The 22,057-nt window shown below is 31.0% G+C and overlaps 2 protein-coding genes and 1 long non-coding RNA gene across 3 annotated transcripts in view; all 3 read right to left on the bottom strand.

Annotated features, from left to right (window-relative positions):
• Nucleotides 1–307: 307 nt before the first annotated feature.
• LOC105338478 (uncharacterized) lies at nucleotides 308–14,279 on the bottom strand. The gene is made up of 5 exons (XR_010715202.1): nucleotides 14,202–14,279; nucleotides 2,292–2,343; nucleotides 865–1,166; nucleotides 686–771; nucleotides 308–489 (listed from the first exon to the last, which is right to left on the bottom strand). It is a non-coding gene; the product is annotated as an uncharacterized lncRNA (long non-coding RNA).
• On the bottom strand, nucleotides 7,124–14,141 carry LOC105338459 (uncharacterized). Its single transcript, XM_034468711.2, has 5 exons — nucleotides 13,876–14,141; nucleotides 11,664–11,840; nucleotides 9,178–9,335; nucleotides 8,062–8,267; nucleotides 7,124–7,605 (listed from the first exon to the last, which is right to left on the bottom strand). The coding sequence occupies exons 1-5, from the start codon at nucleotides 14,094–14,096 to the stop codon at nucleotides 7,189–7,191; spliced, it is 1,179 nt and encodes a 392-aa protein (XP_034324602.2). The 5' UTR covers nucleotides 14,097–14,141; the 3' UTR covers nucleotides 7,124–7,188.
• A 2,703-nt stretch (nucleotides 14,280–16,982) lies between the features above and the next one.
• The window catches only part of LOC105345671 (interferon-induced protein 44), a 40,393-nt gene continuing 35,318 nt past the window's right edge, over nucleotides 16,983–22,057 (bottom strand). The window contains exons 4-7 of the mRNA XM_066086719.1: nucleotides 21,941–22,026; nucleotides 21,449–21,634; nucleotides 21,213–21,318; nucleotides 16,983–17,524 (exon numbers count right to left, since the gene is read on the bottom strand). Of these exons, the coding sequence (XP_065942791.1) occupies nucleotides 17,316–17,524; nucleotides 21,213–21,318; nucleotides 21,449–21,634; nucleotides 21,941–22,026 (587 nt within the window). The 3' untranslated portion in view covers nucleotides 16,983–17,315. The remainder of the gene's footprint in view (nucleotides 17,525–21,212; nucleotides 21,319–21,448; nucleotides 21,635–21,940; nucleotides 22,027–22,057) is intronic.

Here is a 22,057-nt window from a genome sequence, read left to right as displayed (position 1 = left end):
TATAATTTTTTATTACAAAAAATTGTTTGTTACTTTTTACATGAGCTTTTTCAAACGTTCTTAGCTACATGTACACTGACATACCTTGTCTTACAAGATTCTCAACAAAGTCGGACCTAGTTTTAGAAATATCCACCTCTGTTTCTAATATTATGTTCCTCTCATTCTGGTCCACGAAAACAAAACAAACCTTGAGTAAAGAATAATGAAGAAAGACAAAGTTAAAATGAATATATGCTTATATTTTTAGCTATATTTATTATAAATTTGTTTCGTTAGAATCAATGTTTGAAATTATTGTACCTTTGAAGCTAGTTCAACTGAAGAGACATTGCGGACCCCACTAAGGGATATATGGTGATGTGCTATTTCTCCTATCACTGTTTCAGCAATGGTTTTATGAAGTTGTGCATTGGCTTTTGAAAAACTCACGACGGCTATAGATTTTTCCATATTGAAATCCTGTGAATGATTTCCATTGTTTTGTTGCTATCAAAAATAATTGTATGGCAACTTTACTAGACGACAATGCATAAGTTACTTGACACAACAAAAAAGAAAGATTGAGCAAAATATGTTAAATTTTTACCTGATTATAATAAATATCATTGTACAATTTGAATATTATTCTCAAATACTGCTGACTTACACTGTTTTGAAATTGCATTATTTAAACATGACATACCTTAATTCCTGTTCTTACAATGACATATAGGTATAATGGTACTACGAGTAAAACCATAACAAAAATGACTATCCAGATCCAAAACACTGAAAATATAAAAATCATCATTATGATTTATTCAAACACTTCTGCGTATCCATTTTTATAGAAAAATCGAACAGTTTCGTATGATTTCTTACTAGTGTCCTGTTGTCCGGAATTAACATTGTCTAATTCGATGGTAATCTTTGATTTTACTGCTTTTGTCTCCTTTACAACATCCTTTAATTCCTTCCCAAGATATTCAATATGTTCACTTATCTTTTGAAAGTCATGATATAGATTGGCAATCACATTATCGATCGTGCCGTACATTTTATTTTCAAATTTTGGATGATAAATGTCATCAAAGGAATAAGTATTTCTCTCATTTGGTCCCATTGCTTTGTTGTCCCCCTCAAGTATATATTCAGCATATGGCGTAATTATCAAAAATATTAAACTGGAATTCAAAAATATATATGATAGTTTTTAAGATATCAGGCTGCATTATCAAAAATTGAATATCAATCCTAAACCATGGACTTTTCAAGAACATTCACCATAGAAAAAAAAAATCTGGGTCATACAATTTTATGTATGTTTTTGTCCAGACTGTCAGTCAATTAATTTTTCCTTCTGTTTGTCTGCTTAATTTAGATTGTTGGTGTAATTATTAACCGATATTATGATATACGTACCCTCGTATGTCTGCCCATTACAAGTACAAGGATTTATACATTTTGTTCACATTTAATTTTACCTTAAGAACATTTGTATAGAACAAACGAAGCAAATCAAGTTAAACTTTATTGCCCAAAAAACAAAAAACAAATATTCAAAATATATTTTAATTGTATGTAAGATTCATTTGCCGCAGTAATAATACAAAAAACAGTATGGTTAACATTTAAAGTAGAATATGTAACCTTGGGCGTCTTTTCAAGATACATGACCGTGCACTGAAATATTCATGACCTAAATGGAAACATTTAATAATTATCTATCGCTAAAATATATTCAGTATTTATTTTAATTATCATTCAATCATTCAGATTTTCTCCTGAGCACTTACAATTGATTTACATGGACCATGGTCAATTTCTTTTTAAGTAAATATTTCCGTATTTTAATATTTTGTATTATATATCTCTAATTATTTTACAAAATGAATATATATTTTTTTAAAATCATTGTAGTGATGAAGACTTCATTATGCGTACAAGAATATAATTTTACTTCCGGTAATGAAAATAACCGTTTTAGTACATGTAACTAGATAAAACAGTTTCCATATTGTTGACTTTGATTGTAAATATTTGACCCCCCCCCCAAAAAAAATACTCTGATAAAGAGAAATTGGTTATAATCTATAATGTAGGTAAATTCGATTCCAAATTGATCTCGTTCAAGAGTATTTGTGTTTAACGAGATCGTTTCCCTTAACCTCTTTTCACAAAGCATGTGCATGACAAAAATTCTTATCAAGACAGCATGTATTCGTGCAAAATTATTTTTAATTTTTTTTAGAATATTCTTTACAAACAAAATAACCATCGAAAAAAGATACACGCATAAACAATTGTACCTGTACATCTTTCCGTTCATTTATCAGCCTGTTTGGAACTATCCGTTGTGTACTGAAAATATTAAACAAAGACTTTATAATAAATGATATCATACATTTATATCTACTAAAGTGCTGTTGATATAATGAATCTAATTTTACAATGAGATATCATTATTTTACACAACAAGACAAGCTTTTTTCTAAAGTTATTCACATCGCAAGCTTACGGTCGTACACAAAGAGCTAACCAATCAAAATGAACTTGGTCAATTGTAGTTCAATAAATGCAGACACTACTTCATTTATATCTTCTTTTTTTGCAACTTAATTTAAGTTTATAGTATCAAAATTTGACTTATTTGCTAGAAAAATTATTACTTTAGTGGAATTGTTAAACTAAATCAAATTTGCAACTTCCTAGATGGTGTTGAATCTGTTTGTCGACATGTAAAACCCACATGTTTTGGGGGATAAGTATGTTTACTATCAATTATTTTTCTTAGAAGCCGTAAAAAGCTTTATTTTTCTGATCTCAAAATTTGTTTTATGCTGTTAATATATGTTAATCAATTAACCCCATTTAGGCTATCATAAGTAACATATAGTGAAATTTATTTCTTATGTGAGAATTTAAGTGGTGTACTACTACATTAACTGGTGTCTGATATCATTAAAACATAGATCAACCTCCTATAATTTCTTATTGGAACTGACAATTAGAGGTAAAGTAGTCAGCAAGTTACCTAATTTGTCTTTAAATGCTTTTGAAAAAAATACTTTTCATTTATTAGCAAAGTAAATTATATTAGCAAATTTCCTAGAAAAAAATTAAACACAGATAAATTTCTTTTGTAATTTTCTATCCCATAGAATAACAACTTTTATTACCAAAAAAGTAAAATTTTGAACATATCTAATATTATGATACATGTAAAAAGATTACATTCAGTCGATATTTGATCTAAGATTTGTTTATTTGGATTTGTGAAGTAACAAGTTGATAAAGTTAAGGTAAATATCTATTACAGTATTATAGAGTGTCTTTTCAGTGCTAGATACATTAGGACGTCATAATTGATTCAGTATATTTTTTTCGAACTTATACTCGGAAATGTAGGGAAAAAAGCAACATTTTCTCGACCTTACATAAGAAATTCTATTAAAAGTAACTAAAATACTAGTATTCTATTAGACATTTCTCTAAGAAAAAGTGTAACTTATATTTTATATTGCGTTTTAAGACGGACTGTATGCATTAAAACAAAATCTTTATCGAGTTAATCTTTAGATTAGGCTGCGATTCAGTGCTCTTATTAATGCAAGAGCTGTTACAAGTATAACGAAGCATCATTGAAAGAATTCTTATCTCTTTCAGAAACATGTAGACTCCTTTCATTGATAAGACCTTGAACTTGAAAAGGTACTAAAGCTACCATATATATTGTACGGTAAATGTATTACATTTGGTTAAATATTTTATTTAGCCTTTTGGCGGAAAGTCGCTTCTGCTTTATCAAGTGTATTGCTAAATGTCTTTCATATATGCATAAGAATGAGAACATTCAAAAATACGAAATTCAAATCAACTCTAACTCGAAAAATCATTTCCCATCAAATAATGTACACGCCAAATGTAAAACGTTTACAATAGTGTTGAAATAATTTAAAAGACAGGGAAAAAATAAATGCAATAAATAGCACATCTAGTTTTATTTAAGACTCGGATACACATTGTATCATGTATTAAAATACATAAAATTATTTTCTGCCAAGTAAGCAGGTCATAAATTTAGGAACCATAATTACACGTTGGAATCACCGTACCACGTGTTGCTGCGTAACCCAGACATCAGAAAGGAACATGTCCTTTTCCATTTGTTCGGTCTGCAGAGATATCACCAACTTTCAACGCGAATAGCCGTTCATTATCCACTCTCGGAATCGGAGGACACCCATAAAAATTCATAGTGTGCAGTATGAACTTAAAATTATAAAAAATGGAATAAGAATTGTATCAGTAAAGGTTAACAAAGGTTTTTTTTCCGGTTTTTTTCCATATCATTAGCGGTTGTGAATGTTGACCTTTAATGCGTTTTTTGGCCCTGTCCTAGATTCAAATCCCTATATTGGGAGATATGAAATTTGAAATTTTGATAGATGGCCTTATATGATTTCTTAAAACATTTAAGGGGCATGGTCACGATTTGGGTCAAATTCTGTTTTTCTGTTTTTATTTTTTTACAATGCTTTAGAAATGCATTTCTAATGAGCAAATGAAATTTGAGAGTCAGTTGTTAAGTTTTAAGCAAGATAGAGAGCTCAGGATTCATTGTCGGGGCTCGCACCCTGTTTTTGTTTACAAAGGTTCAATATAACATTAAAAAATAATTTCAAGTTGATTTGTCTATCTTTTTATTCATTTTAAGCGTACATAAATAGTTCCTAACGTTTAACATATTCATTTTAGGTCTAAAATTGGAATTTTTACTTCAACATTCTAAACGTAAACAAAAACTTTGTTTACATAGCAAAGAACTGTAAGCTCTGTAACTCACCTATAACTCAACAAATGACACTCAAATTTTGGTTGCCTATTAAAAATGCATTACTGAAGCATTGTAAACATTATAAACGGAAAAATAATTTTTGCCCAAAATCGTCACCATGCCCCTTTAAATGCATTAACACTGTTTGGTTATTTAGAGACAGAACCCCTGCCTCAGGGAACATGAAATTTATAATTTTGGTAGAACTTCCTGGTTTACAAAATTATGAATTCAGGTTTCCTCACAGATGTGTGGGAGAATAGAAGATAATTTTAAACATTACATGTATATGAATTTACACTATGCATAAATTTTTTGCCCCGCTCCAGAGACATAACCCATGCTCAAGGGGACATGAAATTTACATTTAAAGTGGAAGACTTCGTGGTTAACATAATTATAAAGTCATTTTTTTTTTTACAGATATGTGAGAGTAAAAAAGAAGAATTTAAAACATAATATGCGTTAACAATATATGGCCCTATTGCCCCCCTCTTACGGCCTGAACCCCTGATCAATAGCCATAAATTTCACAATTTAGGTTGAGTAGTTCATGGACATCATACCCATGAATTCAGTTTTTCCCCACATGTGTAAGATTAAGAAAAATATTTTGTAAGATTTAATGCATTTTCTTTATATAGCTATATAAACCCCGCCCTAGGGCCTAAACCCTGTGCCTGGGGTCATAGCAGACTTAATGTTCATCATAGTCATGCATTTAGTTTTTAACAAATATATATATAGGAGTAAAGAGGAAGATTTTCTTAATCTAATACATTTTTACTATATGGCCATATTGGTCCCACCCTAGAGTCTGAACCCCTTACCAAAGGACCATGAATTTCACAATTTTGGTAGAAGATTTCATGGGCATCATAGCTAGCTATGCATTCAATTTTTCCTCACATGTGTGGGAGTAGAGAAGAAGATTTTTGAAAAATTGGCTTTTTTTGCATATTTGACCCCGCCTGTCGCATCCCCAGGGGTGGTAGAGCAATGGATTTTACAATTTAGATTTCTCTTGCCATAGAGATGCTTCACACCAAAATGGTAACAATTGGTCCTTTAGTTTTCAAGTTAAACATTTTAAATTGTTAGCGCACGACGGACGCAGCACAACGCACGACGACGGACGAAAATAGATAGCAATAGATCCTGAAAACCTGAAAAAGGAATATAAAAAAATAATAGTATAATTTTGATATTAAAAAAACCATCATGACTTTTTGTTATACTATTTTTTTCTAATTTTAGAAGTTTTATTTCAATTTGATTAAAAATGCTATGAAGAAAAATAAACTCAATTAAGCCTGGCTTTGTTCATGCCTATTTAAAATGAGCTTTTTAATCAAATTTTGATGTCGGATTTGATCTGTAAGTTAATTGAGAAAAAATACTTATATAAGAAGTTTTGATTTCATTCAGTTTACGAATGACAACAAAAACGTGTTTTCTTTTATTTTTTTATTAATGAATATATTTCTTTTTCTTTGATTTTACAAAAACAAATGACTTTAAAACCAAAACGCGCTGTGAAAGTTCTACACAACAATATATAGTTCTGATGAGATTTATGATTGAAATCAAATACATGTACCTTAAGACAATCTTCAAATTATTCAATTATCAATATACATGTATTATAAAACAATTTACTCTCTTAGCATCAGTTTGAATTTTTTCTGGAAAAATAAATGTTAGGTAGACGACTGCAACTCAGCGCCAATTGTTGTCAACTCATGAATAAAGGCAACAATTAAAGCAAGAAAGCATCCAAAAAATCACATACGGTAATCATAGATCAGGTGGATAAACAAAATATACGAAATGCCAAGATACTAATTAAGAATATTTTGTGAATTCTATTATATAAATTAAATATGCACCAAATCTCTTTAATATATAGTCAGGTAACAAACATTTGACAAAAAAACATTACACTTTTGAAAATAACATAGAGTAGGCTTTTAGCATCTACAAAATTAAGATATACATTTCATTGCAATATTTGTTTCGATACCAAAATTACAAATTCTTCATAATTAAAGTATAAGCTACACATACCAAAAAAAAAGAAGATTGTTTGATGAATTATACGTTTCTTTTTAGAGCAATGAAACACTCGAGTAATGTACAAGGAACATAAATTCATTATATCGACGTCGTCAAGCTTATGTATAAGCGAGTGATTTTTAATTATGAAATAAAATGTCAAAACATTTAAACATTTAGAAAATTATTAATTAAATGGTCCTTAAAAAAATTTAAATTGTGAACTGTTGCAAATAAGAAATGTGACACACCCTATTATTCATGTAACGATATTGCCATTACAATGCATGGAGGTAACTTTTCATATATGGACATCATTTACCACGCCTTTCCATTCCAATACATGTTAAAACTCTCTGATCAAAGACAGCTTTTAAATTTGCATTATGTTTCAAGCATAACTTGAATAGCGGAGTGACGCCATAGTATACAAACGCCAAAAATAAGAATAAGTAAAGCAAGGAAGGTTTTTCCATGATTTTACCATCTGAATTTAGTTTACATAAGTAAACGAGACTGGGCAAATACTGCTCCTGCCCGGTCTTTTTCATACTGCTGCAAAAAGACCGAATTTCTGAGGGAGTAATCATAATGAAAAACAAATACAACATGACCAAAATAACCTGCAAAAAGTAAACCGTTATGGTTTTCAGCTTCATATTCATCCGCCTGTACAAATGGTCTGTAATGCTTCTTTCTTTTTCAAGAACGTCTCGTTCAGTATCGATCACCTGAAAATATTTACCAATGTACATAGATATCAATTGTGAATGAATTAGATATTTTATATATATTTGCATATTTTATGCTAAACGTCTATCACTCTCTCAAGATTCAATCTTATACTTGTCACACAGAACCTAGAGAATATGAAACACGTCAAATCTTTCAAATGTTAAAAGTGTGAAGAATTAATAAAATATATTGAAATTTCATAAAATTTCTTGTTTCTATCTTTTTCGTCTAACAAAACTTCCGCATGAAAAAATAGCTCCCCAAAAAACATGTTTCTTTCTTTAATCCAAATGAATTTTCTTTATGAATGTTGTGTAATTTTGAAATATTAATCTTTCTGTGATGTTTAAATAAATAAAATCATATTCATTTAAAATATATTGGTCATCTGTGCAATTAAATCAAAACATGAGGATTGATACTTTAAATAAAGTAAATTAAATCAACAACACCTGTCGAAGAAACCTCATTACAGGTATTTCGATGTCAGGGTTCCTCTCGTCGTCCTGTGGAAAATTACTGCAGTAATTGGTACATCGTAAGTAGCGCATTGGTGATAACCCTAAACATTCCTTGAAGTCATTCTCCATTTTTTGAAATTGTTCGTCTTCCTCGGTTATTTCATCGCCATGTGTAAGAACCCCAAACAAGGGGATTTCTAAATAAATGTAAAAAATGACTTTTATGTCAGTTACAACAAGCATTCTGAGAGTATTGCATAATCAATACACGTCCCCTACCGGTTTACATTATTCTATGAAAGCTTCGAAGCATATATCTATTTCAAAACTATTATAAACGAGATGTTATACTTTAATCAGAGATAAAAGAACAGAGGAAATTCAAACTACATAGTTGATATAGAAATTAAATTAAAGAATGGATAAAATAATACTCTTTATTTTATCTCCTGTAATTTCGCCAAGTCTATTAAGTATTTGCTGGTAGAAATTTGTGAAAACAATGCACTGTTATGCAGAATATCATTTCTTACCGTCTTCTGTACCCCCAATCAACAGACCAACCCGATAACGAACTCGATTGTAATAATACAAAAAACCCTGTCAATTAAATTTACAACACAATGCTTGACACTATTTTACAGAACCTATTTGTTTGTTAGAAGCAATAAAAGGAATGGAACAAGTAATGCACGGTATTATTACTGAGTAAATACTTTTCTCGTTTATTCAATACACACCGAACCCGATAACGAACCCGAACATTAAGAAATTGGAATATAAAAAATTAATTTTCTCGAAAATATTTCAACCAGACGCTACAAGAGTGCAAATTTGATCTGTGGTTTGACATTTTAAAGCTGTTCAGCAAATGTCATATTATTCCTCAAATGCGTAAAGAAAAAAAAGTGTGGAAATCTGAAGTGGGACAGGCAGACCGACAGACGGACAGACAGACAGACGGACGGACTGACGGACGCAAAGGAAAGCTATAGTCCCCTCCGGTGAAACTGGTAGGGGACTTATAAAAGTACTCAGCCAAAAACAATAATAATACAACTGTATTGACCTACAATTGTTTAAAACAATTAAATAGATTATAACTACCTCGTGTTCGCCCTGAAGCTTGCAATTTTACAGCGTTGATCAGTTCTTCAGGAAATTCTTTGGATACGGCAGAGGCAACAAAAATTATTCTGTCCACTCTAGGAACGATTTCATTTCCTAGGAGCAGCGCTAATTGTTGCATACTGACAAGCGGTTTTCTGAAGTGGAAGTTATGCTTATTTTATAATGATTATATGTGTTGCCAAAAAACTTCGAAATCATTACCTTTATCATTGCATCCAACAAAGGATACAAATAGATTTTAAAAATGTCAAACAAACCGATTGTTCATTCAAGTAGTTATTAATACAATAGATGTTGACTCATCTACTGTTCCAACTGAAATTATTTGAACAATTCATATAAACTCTGTATATCGGCAGACATACATGTATTTATAGAAACACAATATTCACATTATGTAATCTAACTAATAGAATTTTCCTATTGTCACGTTCACTGAGAACCTTGTTGATTGCTCATCAACTTAAAAAAATGAGTTTTAATCTCAACAATCCATCTAGTAACAGTTTTTGGAAATTAGAATAATGAGTATATTCTTAAGCCGACAGCAGGGTTGTGCTTTGGATTCTGTTGATTTCTGTCTAGTCATGCTTGTATAAATTCCAAGTAATTTCCATTAGTCATAGAGGGAATCATTTTAGTGGATGTACATATAGCTTTATAATCATATATAAAAAATTAAGCTAGATCTGATGGCTTAATTTTTTACCCCCAGTCTCAATAAACTAAGACTTTACTTTCCTTTTTAGCATTTACAACCATACTGGGGATCCCAGCACTGGCACGTGGCATCGTTTTTTAGAGTTGGGAGAGGGATGGTGGGGCAGAACTACCCCTCCATTTCGACAAAGAAGGGGGACACAATATAGGGGGTGATAGAAGGATACTATAGCATCAACCCAAACAAAGAGTAGCTCATTTTTATACCATCGTTGTTTATTGTCGGTTGGTTACGCTTCTCGGGAAAACTGAAAATCAAGGCACTCAATACTAAATCTTTAGCATCCCTACACTCACTTTTGAAGTTCTGATTTTCAAACACATTAACACACTTACATGTAATGGTACCTAAACCAAAATAGCTAGTGATCCAATTCAAGCACATTTTAGTACAGAAAAATATTTTTAATATGCTTGATGTGTATGAATATGAATTTTATATCGAAATTAACATTTGCTATAGTATATGCGTTATATTTTTAGAATGCCATACTCAAACCTTTAAAAAGTTCCGATTCGGGAAATGTTTTACAATAAGTGAACTATATCATAATTGTAAATGACTATACAGAGGTCTGAGAAGAATAAGCATTGGTTTGAATTTATAAATAATGAGTACTTAACTCATTCCTACCCAAACCAAGAAGTCCATATGTTCTAAGCTGTGACAATATAGAAAAAAACAATACATAAAAAGAAGCATACTTGTTGGACATCATATTCTGGGATGTAAGATGCATCAACTGAGCAATCTTTCATTATCATTCTAGATCTCAAGGTATCAAATATGAAAAAGGAAAATGAACAACAAATAGTTTTTTTTTAAAAGTAAAAGACAGTGACTGTGACCTTGATATGGGGACAATTAGAACGCTTACATTGTGACATCGCTTAGCGTAATTTTTTCATAGAAAAAAATCCTATGTTGAATTTTTAACCGCTTTTTGAACGCCAGTATAGGTTCAGGTTTAAGGTATTATCAATTTAAATAATACACTATCTGAGGATGCTTGCATGACAATCTTACAAACTGTAGCATTGTAGAAAGTTTTAATCTGGGTTTTGATGTTTTGAATTTATATTTGATGCACATTGTAATGATAGCTGAGAAATATCAGTTAACTGAATTCTCACTTTTTTAAATATAATAAAATTTGGTAAATAGCTTGTCGATTGTATGAAAAATTTGTCCTTTGTTGATCACTTAGTAATTATTTCTCATCGTGGTTTTTCACAATTCAGTTTTATGACTTTTAAAAATACAAAAATGGCTTTTTTTAATGCAAAATTAATCTAATCAAAATTAGATCCTTCACGCTGCTGTATATATTTTTCAAAACTAATTTAGCGTTATTTTGGAGATGAAAGGGGAAATGTGTTTTATGACGATATAGATGACAAGAAATCGCCACAGTTAAGCGCTGACTACTGCTACTTAAACAATTGTCGCTACCAAAATGAGCTCAATGGGCTAGGTTCAGGTTGCATAAACAGCTTCATTTGCTTTAAATGTGTCAGTTATCTAGCATCGTCGTTGATTACACATTTCAAGTGTTTATAAAAATATTTTTACCACGAGAAATCTACTCAAGCAAACGGTGAAAATCTAATTAAAACTAAAACAACTGTTCACAATTGTCATATAAATGCGTTAAATTATTTTTATTAATCTGATAAGAACTTAATACAAATTTATGCTTTCATGCTTGAAATTGTATCTTATAATACATTGAGATTGATACCTTTGCTCTTGGGGTCGATTAAATTCAGTCCCTTCTCTGACATGACCTTCAAATACATTCTCTAAGAATTCATTGACATTTTCGTCATTCTGAAATCCCATCATATCTACAAAAGTTGGATAGCCGTGTCTCATCTCATCTTCGTTACTTTTACCAAGATATCTCTTTTTTGTGTATCTGTAAAAAAAATCAAAAATAAACAATTTGGAAGCAACTTATGAGATACGAAGGGTATTTAACACACTTTATACGACAAAATGTATAAATGTAGTTTAAATGTACATGTCAACTAAGGTTATTTATTTTAGAAAAGGTAGGAAAACTGGGTTTTTTTCAAAGAAGTCATGGATCATTTAAAAGCTGGTTTGAGTGTTAGAGCTGGTAACATATTAATTTAAATGCCTTTATTTCCTATCAAGACTTGTTTGGTTCACATTACAAGATGTGTAGATATCGTCAAATAGGGAGCCTGATCTTGATTTTCATGACTGTGAACAAATATAATATCAAAGTACGAGATGTTGTTGTTTTGCATCAATGTGCTTGATATGACAGAGAGTCAAGTTACCATCCAATATCATTCTATACATATTTTAATACGATATTGTATCATATGATATACGTTACTTATCATTTAATGAGTGGTATGAGTTAACGAAGTGAAAGAATGAGATAAATTGATCTAATATGATATATTTAAATATATTATTTTATCATATGATTTTTAATGTGCATTTTATGCTTTTGAACTACATATATACTTGTAATATACATTAGATTTCTTATTTTCTAAATTGATATGTTATTACATTTTGCACTGTATGATATTATTTTTCATTGTATGGTGGTATAGAAAATAAATGATTCCGTTATCATATATTGGTAGCAATATCAAGGTGATTCTGTCCAATTTGAGCTCTGTTTTTTATGATATATAATAGTTAAATATTTCTTTTTTCTCATTTTCTGTAAAAAAAAAATATATATACTTTTTTAACTTAACAAGGTATTTTTTTTACTTAAACCGACCGAACATTTTCCTCTATTTTTAACAAAACCAATTGCGATTCATAGCTCTATAGAAACTGAAAGGGTGAAATCAACATTGTTCAGTTTTAGGCAGTTTATTGATCGGCAGAAGCCTTCACCAACCTAAGAAAACAACGACTGCACGAAATTTCGTCAGACTCAAGTTTCATTCCTAGAGAAAAGGCCATTTCTTCTATCCAAAATTATGTACCTAACAAAAATTTAGTAAATTTTACTAAATAATTGCCATGAATTGTTGTAAAGAGAGTTGTAAATATAAACAATAAAATGCGGTCTATGAATAATCCTGCGAGCTATGAAGGTAGCGACCATTGCAGAAAAATGTACATAACCTGGTAATGCAGGTTTTATACTTATCTGATATATCGCTACCTTCATACCCACATAAATCAACATAAAAAACTATTTTATTGTTTAAATTACTCCTTTCTGTATTTTAAAGTAGCGGTATTAAATGACATTTTTACACACCACAAGAAGGTGTTCTTTTATCCTACTAAACGAAGCACGTACTGCGTACACAAAAAAGTATGTTTTACCTTATTAGGCAATAAGCAGACGAGTATCAGTATGAAGTTTTCTTGATCGTTGAGCCCACTACCAAGATCAAGAAGTACCGATTGTAGGGGAAGTCAAGACTGAAGTCTAATATGTGTTCGGTGTCCCCAGATGTAAAGGTACATTTTAATAGTTGATAATTGGAAATATATTTATTTTTCCAAAATTAAGACGTCAACTTTTAGTTAAAATTAGTTGTTTATTGGTCGATAATTGAAACTTGCTGTAAAATGTGATGTGATAAAAAACGAGCGTGTTTGCACAAATGAAAATTAAATCCTCCCCCTCCCACTACCACCATTAAAAGCGAGAAAATATTAAAAAGTTTTGACTGACATAATCTTCTGTAACACATGTCTCATATATATATATATATATATATATATATATATATATATATATATATATATATATATATATATATACAATAAAAAATTATTTTTTATCATTTAATACTTGTGTGGATTAACTTTACTCATTTTGGATTTTTATATATATATATATTACTGCTTTTCTCTCATTTTAAGATTAAAAAAACAAAACATTATTTAATATACATTATATTTTAAAGGATATAAATTAAACTTTAAGCATAATGTGTTACCTAGTAACTCTACGGGTTACGTGCCCTCCTCTCTTTCCAAAACTTCCAACGATAGCACGTTCATGATATTCACCGGTTAAAACCGCCAAGGCCGTATTTATAAAAGACGACTTTCCGCAGCCATGTTGACCAACGACAGCTATTGTTAAAGGTTTTCCTTCATGGTTGCGGATTTTTTCCTTAAGCAGATGTATTTGTGATTCTAAACTTGGGCTTTCCATTGTTTACTTGCAAATTGTACCTCACACAAGAATTTTTTTTGACAATAAAAGATCTGACGCCAGCACTAGCAAGCATTAAAATCAATATTTTAAAAATATACTTACACGACGGCTTCTTTATTTGCGCTGTCTTATGTAATTTAATGTTATATTTTACCTTGCGCAGGTAAGATAAGATTACAGACCGATGGTACTTTCGTTTCATATTTGAGAAAACGTTTTCATATTTAGGGCTTTTCGATTTCCAGTCATACTCACAAAGTCAGGGATCCTAAGTCAACTGGTTGTTTACTACACCTTGAAATAATTTCTTAAATCAGCAGAAAAGAACTTCTCTGTTACACCACAACCTTTTTTTTATATTAATTCTTAATGCAATTGCCTTGAAAGAGGTCCTACTCTTCACTTCAAAAATCCATGTACTACCCGCTTTATATTGAATGTGGTTGAAATTGGTCAAGTGGGCCTTGAGAAGAAGTCGAAATGTAAATTAAATAGATTCACAATCAAACCTCCTGACTTCAATGTGACAAAGATCACCTGAACATTCAGATCAAATGAGCTAAATTAACCTAGTTCATGATAAAAAATCGGACCAAGCATTTTTACGCTATTTAGAGTATTCGTGTATGTTGAAATATCAGTGGGTGAATTCGGAGCTCTGCAAAAGTTTTTTTTCCAGTGGATCCCAAAATTACAACCAAGATGTAAAAAAAAAAAAACCCATCAAAATATGCTTTTTCAGACAGCATGGCAGAATGAGGAAACAACTTTCGCATGATTTAAAACACAACTTATTGTTAAAAGAACGGACTTTTAAACATATAAAACATAATTATGAAAATTTAACCTGATGGGTATATTTCCTGTGGGTTAGAGCTTAAAGGTCATATGAAACGATATCCTGACCATATTGAGTTATATACGGGAATGAGTTCATAAGTGCCTATTTAATAAGACTGACATTGTTTTTTGGATATTTTATGCAAAATGTGAGCGCCACAGTCGATCAAAATTACTTAATCGGGAAAAGGAACATTGACTTACGCGGCTTACCTCCCTTGCTTATGACGTCAGTAAGACCCAATCGCCTTATAAAGCTATGTTGTGAATACAAATATCCATGTCATTTTGCAGCATTTTAAAAGAAAAAAAATACTATTTTATATAAAAACTTGTATAATTATACAATAATCAACCACGTCAGTATTTTTTCTCTCAAGAAATGAAATCGTGTGCGTTTTTATTTACATGTAATAGCGTGTACATAATGATATTCAGTTTCAAGACTGCAGGGAGAATAAATGATTTTCTTCATAGATCCACATGCAAGTATAATATAATTTTAATATAAGCATATTTATATGTTTTATTTTGATCTTTTTAATGAAATTGACAAATTCAAAAATAAGTCTGATCGTTTTTTCCCATTTGCACTTCCATGCAATTCATTAAGATTTTTTTTCTAAACAACTTGTAGGCCTCATTGTGCCTTATTTGCTTCACGATTATATTGTTTGTTTCACTTTCAAATTCACAAATATGTTACCATTTCTTCCGCAATGTTTTCTTTCGTTTTTTTTTTTATCATTATTGATGCTTGTTCTTAATAAAATCTGTTGATTATCTTCACATTCGTTCACAACTATTTTTATCAAACAACCGATTTATTTTACCGATACATTTCTAAATCCTTAAATGCCATATTTCCGCGATCTAATTTAATAAAACGTTAATACACGTGTACACAAAGTATTTTCTAAAGATATTGCTACATGTATATATCAATAAGTCAGAAATTTATATTATTTCGAAATAAAATTTAAGAATAATTTTGCCGCATTTTATAGCAGCTCTTAAATACAAACTACACAATGCCTCAAACATTTTCATTGGCCTGCCTTATATACTTTTTTATGTGACAAAATAAATCAAATCAATTTAAATGCTTTAATTCCCTTTAAATGTAGCTCAATCATTATACGTACCGAAGAAGAAAAGGATGTTTCTATTTCAAAAGGATAAGGATAATTCATTAATCAGCTGTAAATGTTGGAGCATTTCTTTCGTTAAATTTCCACTGCAGTACGGGATCTTCATCGTGATTTTACTTTTGTGAGAAGCTGATATTAGATTTATTCATTAACGACCAATTAAAACTAAGTCATCTGTAGGCTACTACGAAATCAAATGATCTCATTTGAAAAGAAAGACACGTTCATATATGCAAAAATTACTAAAATTTAATCAATAAACTACTGTAAAATTACACTAGTTTTAATGCATTGTTTACATCGGTGGGTCTTTGTGACGTCATAAATCCACAAAATCAAGAACGATAAGCGGGCAAGAATTTTTTCAGGTTCTCAGTTTTCACGGTTATTTCTCAGTAATGCAAAGGCAAAAAAATCTTACATCGTGTATTTTATTATTTGTTTATACCAAGCTTTATATTCATGAAAGAAAATCATAGTGTTAAAAATCGTTTCATATGACCTTTAAAGGGGCATGGTCACGATTTTTGTCAAATCCTATTTTCCTGTTTTTATTATTTACAATGCTTAAGATATGCATTTCTAATGATCAAGTGAAATTTGATAGTCAGTCATTAATTTAAAATCAAGTTACCGAGCTCACAATTCTTTGATATGTAAACAAGGCTCGTACCCTGTTTTTGCTTACAAGGGTTCTATATACCACTAAAAAATGTCAAGCTGATTTTTCTATATTCCTTTATCATCTTTAGCATAAATAAACAGTTCATAACGTTTAACACTTCATTTATGGTCTAATATAGGACTTTTCACTTCAACATTCAAAATGTAAACAAAGGCATTGTTTACATAGTAAGGAATTGTGAGCTCTGTAACTCGCTTATTACTCAACGAATGACACTTAAATATTGGTTGCATATTAAAAATGCCTTACTGGAGCATTGTTAACATTAAAATCAGAAAAAAAAATTTTGACCAAAATCGTGACCATGTCCCTTTAAGAAATTTTAATCAAAGAATGTAAAATTCATTCATGATCCCCGCATACGATAAGAACATAATGCTACTCACTTGCATCAACAAACCAAAGCTGAATGTGTGAAGATTTTTACAAAATTCGCTTGCAAATCCCTTTTTATATACACACATCTTTTTTCTTTGATACATAATTACACTCTATATTTAGTTTCAATTTATATGGCTTTCAAAAGCATCATAGTACAAACTAGTCCATCAACATTTCATTTAAGAACATTCTAAGATAGTCGGTTTGGTAGGAAGAGAACTCTCTATCAATACTCAGAACACGGTTCTGTCTCTGTAGTTGCCTCAGTGTTGCATGCTGTTTGATGTTACCAAGATTTCTGTTATACAGCGTGGTCAAGTTTCGGGAGCTTTCATGCTGACAATAAACTACCACCACGTGTGTGCTACCTACAAAAACATAAGCTTTAATGAGTAACTTGAACTTTTCTTTCAATAATACTGTATTTTTGTCGTTTAACATGAATACGTCTAAAATAGAAGCCTACTCTCATTACAAATATGAGTTCTGAGCCTATAAAAATATATATAACTAGATACGATCTCGTTACGAGTAACGAGTAGGTCTTCCGTTCAATTTTTAAACGATACGATTAAGATATCAATGAAATTTCAGAACCCCCCCCCCCCCCCCCTCAACCACTCCCTTTTAGATAATGCATACGATTGTCAATATCCCTTGAAATGTTTAACAAAGAGTGTTACTTTTTCACATACAACACATTAAAGATTTAAGATTTTAGTCCCTTAAAATCCATAATTACGTCATCAATTGGTTTGGCAATGAGTTTTACAAACTGATATTGCTACGACCAACAACTTTGTTTTTGTAATGCATCACAAAATCTTGATCGTTTTTAAGGTATATATAATAGACTTTACGAGTGTCTTGGCCCCTAATTTAAGGGGCCATCCCCTTTTTCTTGAGTTCATACGAAAGATCTTACAAATACTAACATTTTTTGTTCTTACACTTATCTAAAATTGTTGTTCATTTTTTAAATACAAATGATTGAACATTTTAGGGGCCAGCCCTCTAGATCCATAATGGGGACAGACATTGGTGCTTTGATTAATGGAATCGATTAGAATCATAAATGCAAACATTTTCTCTTCTACAATGCTTAACAAAATATGCCTCCTTTTCCAAATATATTGCATCAACGTTTAAGTACTTTGGCCCCTAAAAATCCCTAATTACGTAATAAATGGGCGTGGCAATGATTTTACCTGATAGATATTGTTACGATCAACAACTTTGCTTCTTTAATGCATTACAAAATCTTTATCTTTTTAAGGTATGTTTAATAGACTTTACGAGTGTCTTGGCCCCTAATTTAAGGGGCCATCCCCTTTTCCTTGAGTTCATTCAAAAGGTCTCACGAATACTAACATCTTTTGTTCTTACGCTTATCTAGAATTGTTTTTCATTTTTTAGATACAAATGATTGAATATTTTAGGGGCCAGCCCTCTAGATCCTTAATGGGGACATACATTGGTGCTTTGATAAATGGAATCGATGAGAATCATTAATGCAAACATTTTCTCTTCTATATTGCTTAACAAAATATGTCTCCTTTTCTAGATATATTGCGTCAAAGTTTAAGTACTTTTGCCCCTAAAAATCCCTAATTACGTAATAAATGGGCGTGGCAATGATTTTTTCTGATAGATATTGTAACGATCATCAACTTTGCTTCTGTAATGCATTACAACATTTTTATCGTTTTTAAGTTATTTGTAATAGAGTTTACGAGTGTCTTGGCCCCTAAAAAAAGGAGCCAGTCCCTTTTTATTGATTCTGTTGGAAAGAACTTTTAATTAAGGTCTTCCGTTTCCAACGGAAGACCTTATTGTTTTCGTACTGTTTCTTATTATTATTTTTTTCCACAAATTTTTTGCACGCGATTTCTCAGAAACTATTCAGCCGATTTTGACCATTTTTTCACAGATGATTGCCAGAGGTCATAATTCTAGACGTTTTTTGATATTTTGAAATCGTCACTTCCGGTACCGAGTTACGGCGGATTTTCTATCTTTTTACGACCTATTTTGTGCACAGCTGATATCAGAAACTATTAAAGATATGAATACGAAATTTTCAGGATAGGTAGTCTATAGTTTGAAGTTGTGCACTATTATATTGTTTTACGCCAGAGGCGCCATTTCATGGAGCTCGCCTAGGCACAAAAATTGGGTACCAATTTTCATTCAAAGTTGTCATACGTTTTGATATGTATCTTTTTATCAGTTGACATTTTGTTAAATAATATATAACAAAAGTGGTAGATAATCAAAGGTTCTTTCCACTAAAATCAAGGAAAAGGGGCTGACCCCTTTAATAAGGGACCAAGAGACTCGTAAAGTCTATTACGAATAACTTACAAACGATAAATATTTTGTTATGCATTATAGAATCAAAGTTGTTGAACACTACATTATCGGTTTGAAAAAACTCATCGTCAGGCCCATGTTTGACGTAATTAGAGATTTTTATCCAACATTTTAATTATTTTTTTTGGGGGAGGGGGTGTTATATATGAAATTGTATCAATATTTCATGGTATCATTTAAAATAACAAAAAAAAAATCGGACGGAAGACATCTCGTTACTCGTAACGAGGTCGTATCTAGTTACGCGGGGGTGTTAAGGAAGCATATGGACAATTTCGCGTCTTATTTTGACTGTTATATTCAAAATCGTGAAATTAAATAAATATTTTGAATAAGATCAAAAACTTAGTATTATCCTTTAAAACAGATGTCCATGCAATAAAAATCGGGTAGGACATTACTGCCACATTGGTACATTATCACGTGACAACTATAAATAGCTTACGTATATTCCTTAACATAAAATGTGATAGAACAACACTACCCCGCGGTTTTTAAAATAAAATAAACATACCAAGTAAAGGCAAACCACCTCAGTTTAATCAAAACCGCTGCTAGAATTCTATGTTCTTCTTGATTAAATAGTTATTCATCCGGCTCTCGTAAAACCTTGCCATCTTTTGTAAAGTTTGCACGGAAAACGGTATGTTCCATCAAAACAACACGAAACATGGGATTCTAGCAGCACTTTTCAAATAAAGCATTGATCAAACTAACGATACGTATAAAATTTCAAGTTCAATATATACGGGGTAGTGTTGTTCTAGGCGGATTTTTATATCGTAAACAACGACAGAGGAAAGCCTGGCCGATAAATAAAAGCAAATTTACATACCTTTTAGCGAATGATTGATAACACTAACTTCTTTCCCAGTATTCTTATGTTCAATTCTCAATAAATCACACCACAATACTTTATTAGAGTTCTTAGATTAGTTATATTTTGACTATGTTTACAATGCTTTCCGATCAAATTCACACAACATTCAACTTTTAGTCATGACGTCATCAATGTGTAAATCTACGTAATACAAACTAATTTCCGAAAAAAAATTGTCTTCAGTATTTTAAATTAGTTTTTGGTCTACGTCTCGTTGCTTAGATATTTGAACATGTACATAATTAGTAAGATTTGTGATTTCACGGAATTACATGCAACCCAGTTTCCATATGCTTCCTTAACACCCCCGCGTATCTACTACTTTTGTTATATATGTCTTAACAAAATATCAACTGTTAAAAAGATACAGATCAAAACGTATGAAAATTTTGAATAAAAATTCGTACCCAATTATCGTGCCCAGGCGAGCTCCAATAAATGGCGCCACTTAAAACTATAGACTACCTATCCTGAAAATTTCATAATCATATCTCTGATAGTTTCTGAGATCAGCTCTGCACAAAATAGGTCGTAAAAATGTACAAAACGGCCGATAAATCGGTACCGGAAGTGACGACAGGAAAAATCTCAAAACTGTATTAAGTTTACATCAAGTCCCATCTTCTGTGAAAAAATAGTTGAAGTCGGTTGAACAATTTTCGAGAAATCTCGTGCACAAAATTTGGAAAGAAAAAAATAAGAAACTACGAAAACTATTAGGTCTTCCGTTGGAAACGGAAGACCTTAATTAAAGAAATGATAAGATCATAGGTTTAGAAGAGTATTGGTCTTTGTACGTATACCTCTCTTTACTTGGCCTTCTACAAAATTGGAACGTGTTTTTGAAATGTCGACATCGGTTTCCAAAATTATGTGCCTTTCATTCTTATCCACAAAAACAAGACAGACCTACAAGCATAAAACCCAACGCAAAAAAAAAAAAATTAGAACTGAAAAACACTTTTTAATTATTTTTCTGTTATTACAAATCGATTAAATGTAACGACATGTAACTAATACATTTTAGATACAAACTGACCTTTGAATTAAGTTCAATACTTGATATATTGTTCAATCCACCAACGTAGGTAGGATGGATTGGAAAGGCTGATGCCACAGTCCGAGCAATAGTTAGATGAAGCTCTCTATTCTCCTCAGTAAAACTAACAACAGCCACCGAATTTTCCAAACTCAGTTCAGGTGATTCTGTTTCCAGTTTTTGTTGCTTAAGAAATTATATAGGAAACTTAATCGGCTGCTTGAAATTTCATTTTGTAAACCATGATAAATTGCGATACATGGTATTTGCAATTAGGAAAGTATGGTTTTTATAAAATTATTTTTGCCCATCCTTATTAAGATATTTTTAATAATAAATTGAGCATTAATCAATAACACCTATTAATTAAAACAACATAAAAGATTTATGGGGAGTGAAAATTAGGATTCCAATACATTTCAAAGTTCTCTTTTATTAAACCTATTACCAATTAAATTGTTTGTTACGTGTGTATTCAAACAATATACTTACCTGATTCGTAGATTTGCTAGACCTTTTCCAACAGCAAAAGAACGTTATTATCACTTGTATTGCACATACAGTCCAAATCATAAAACCTAAAGACAAGAAATGATATGTTATACTCGT

The sequence above is a fragment of the Magallana gigas genome, chromosome 6 (assembly GCF_963853765.1).
Source record: "Magallana gigas chromosome 6, xbMagGiga1.1, whole genome shotgun sequence".
NCBI classification, from domain to species: domain Eukaryota; kingdom Metazoa; phylum Mollusca; class Bivalvia; order Ostreida; family Ostreidae; genus Magallana; species Magallana gigas.
Note: the sequence above shows the minus strand (reverse complement) of the source record. Positions and strands in the feature narration are given on the sequence as shown.

What these genes read in the sequence shown, in the direction of transcription:
- LOC105338459 (XM_034468711.2), bottom strand. Translation starts at nt 14,096, where the DNA reads ATGGAAAGCCCAAGTTTAGAATCACAAATACATCTGCTTAAGGAAAAA. An exon ending in GTAACCCGTAGAGTTACTAG is followed by an intron (nt 11,841 to 13,875) that starts GTAACACATTAT and finishes TTTTTTTTACAG; the next exon opens with ATACACAAAAAAGAGATATC. An exon ending in AATCGACCCCAAGAGCAAAG is followed by an intron (nt 9,336 to 11,663) that starts GTATCAATCTCA and finishes CTTCCACTTCAG; the next exon opens with AAAACCGCTTGTCAGTATGC.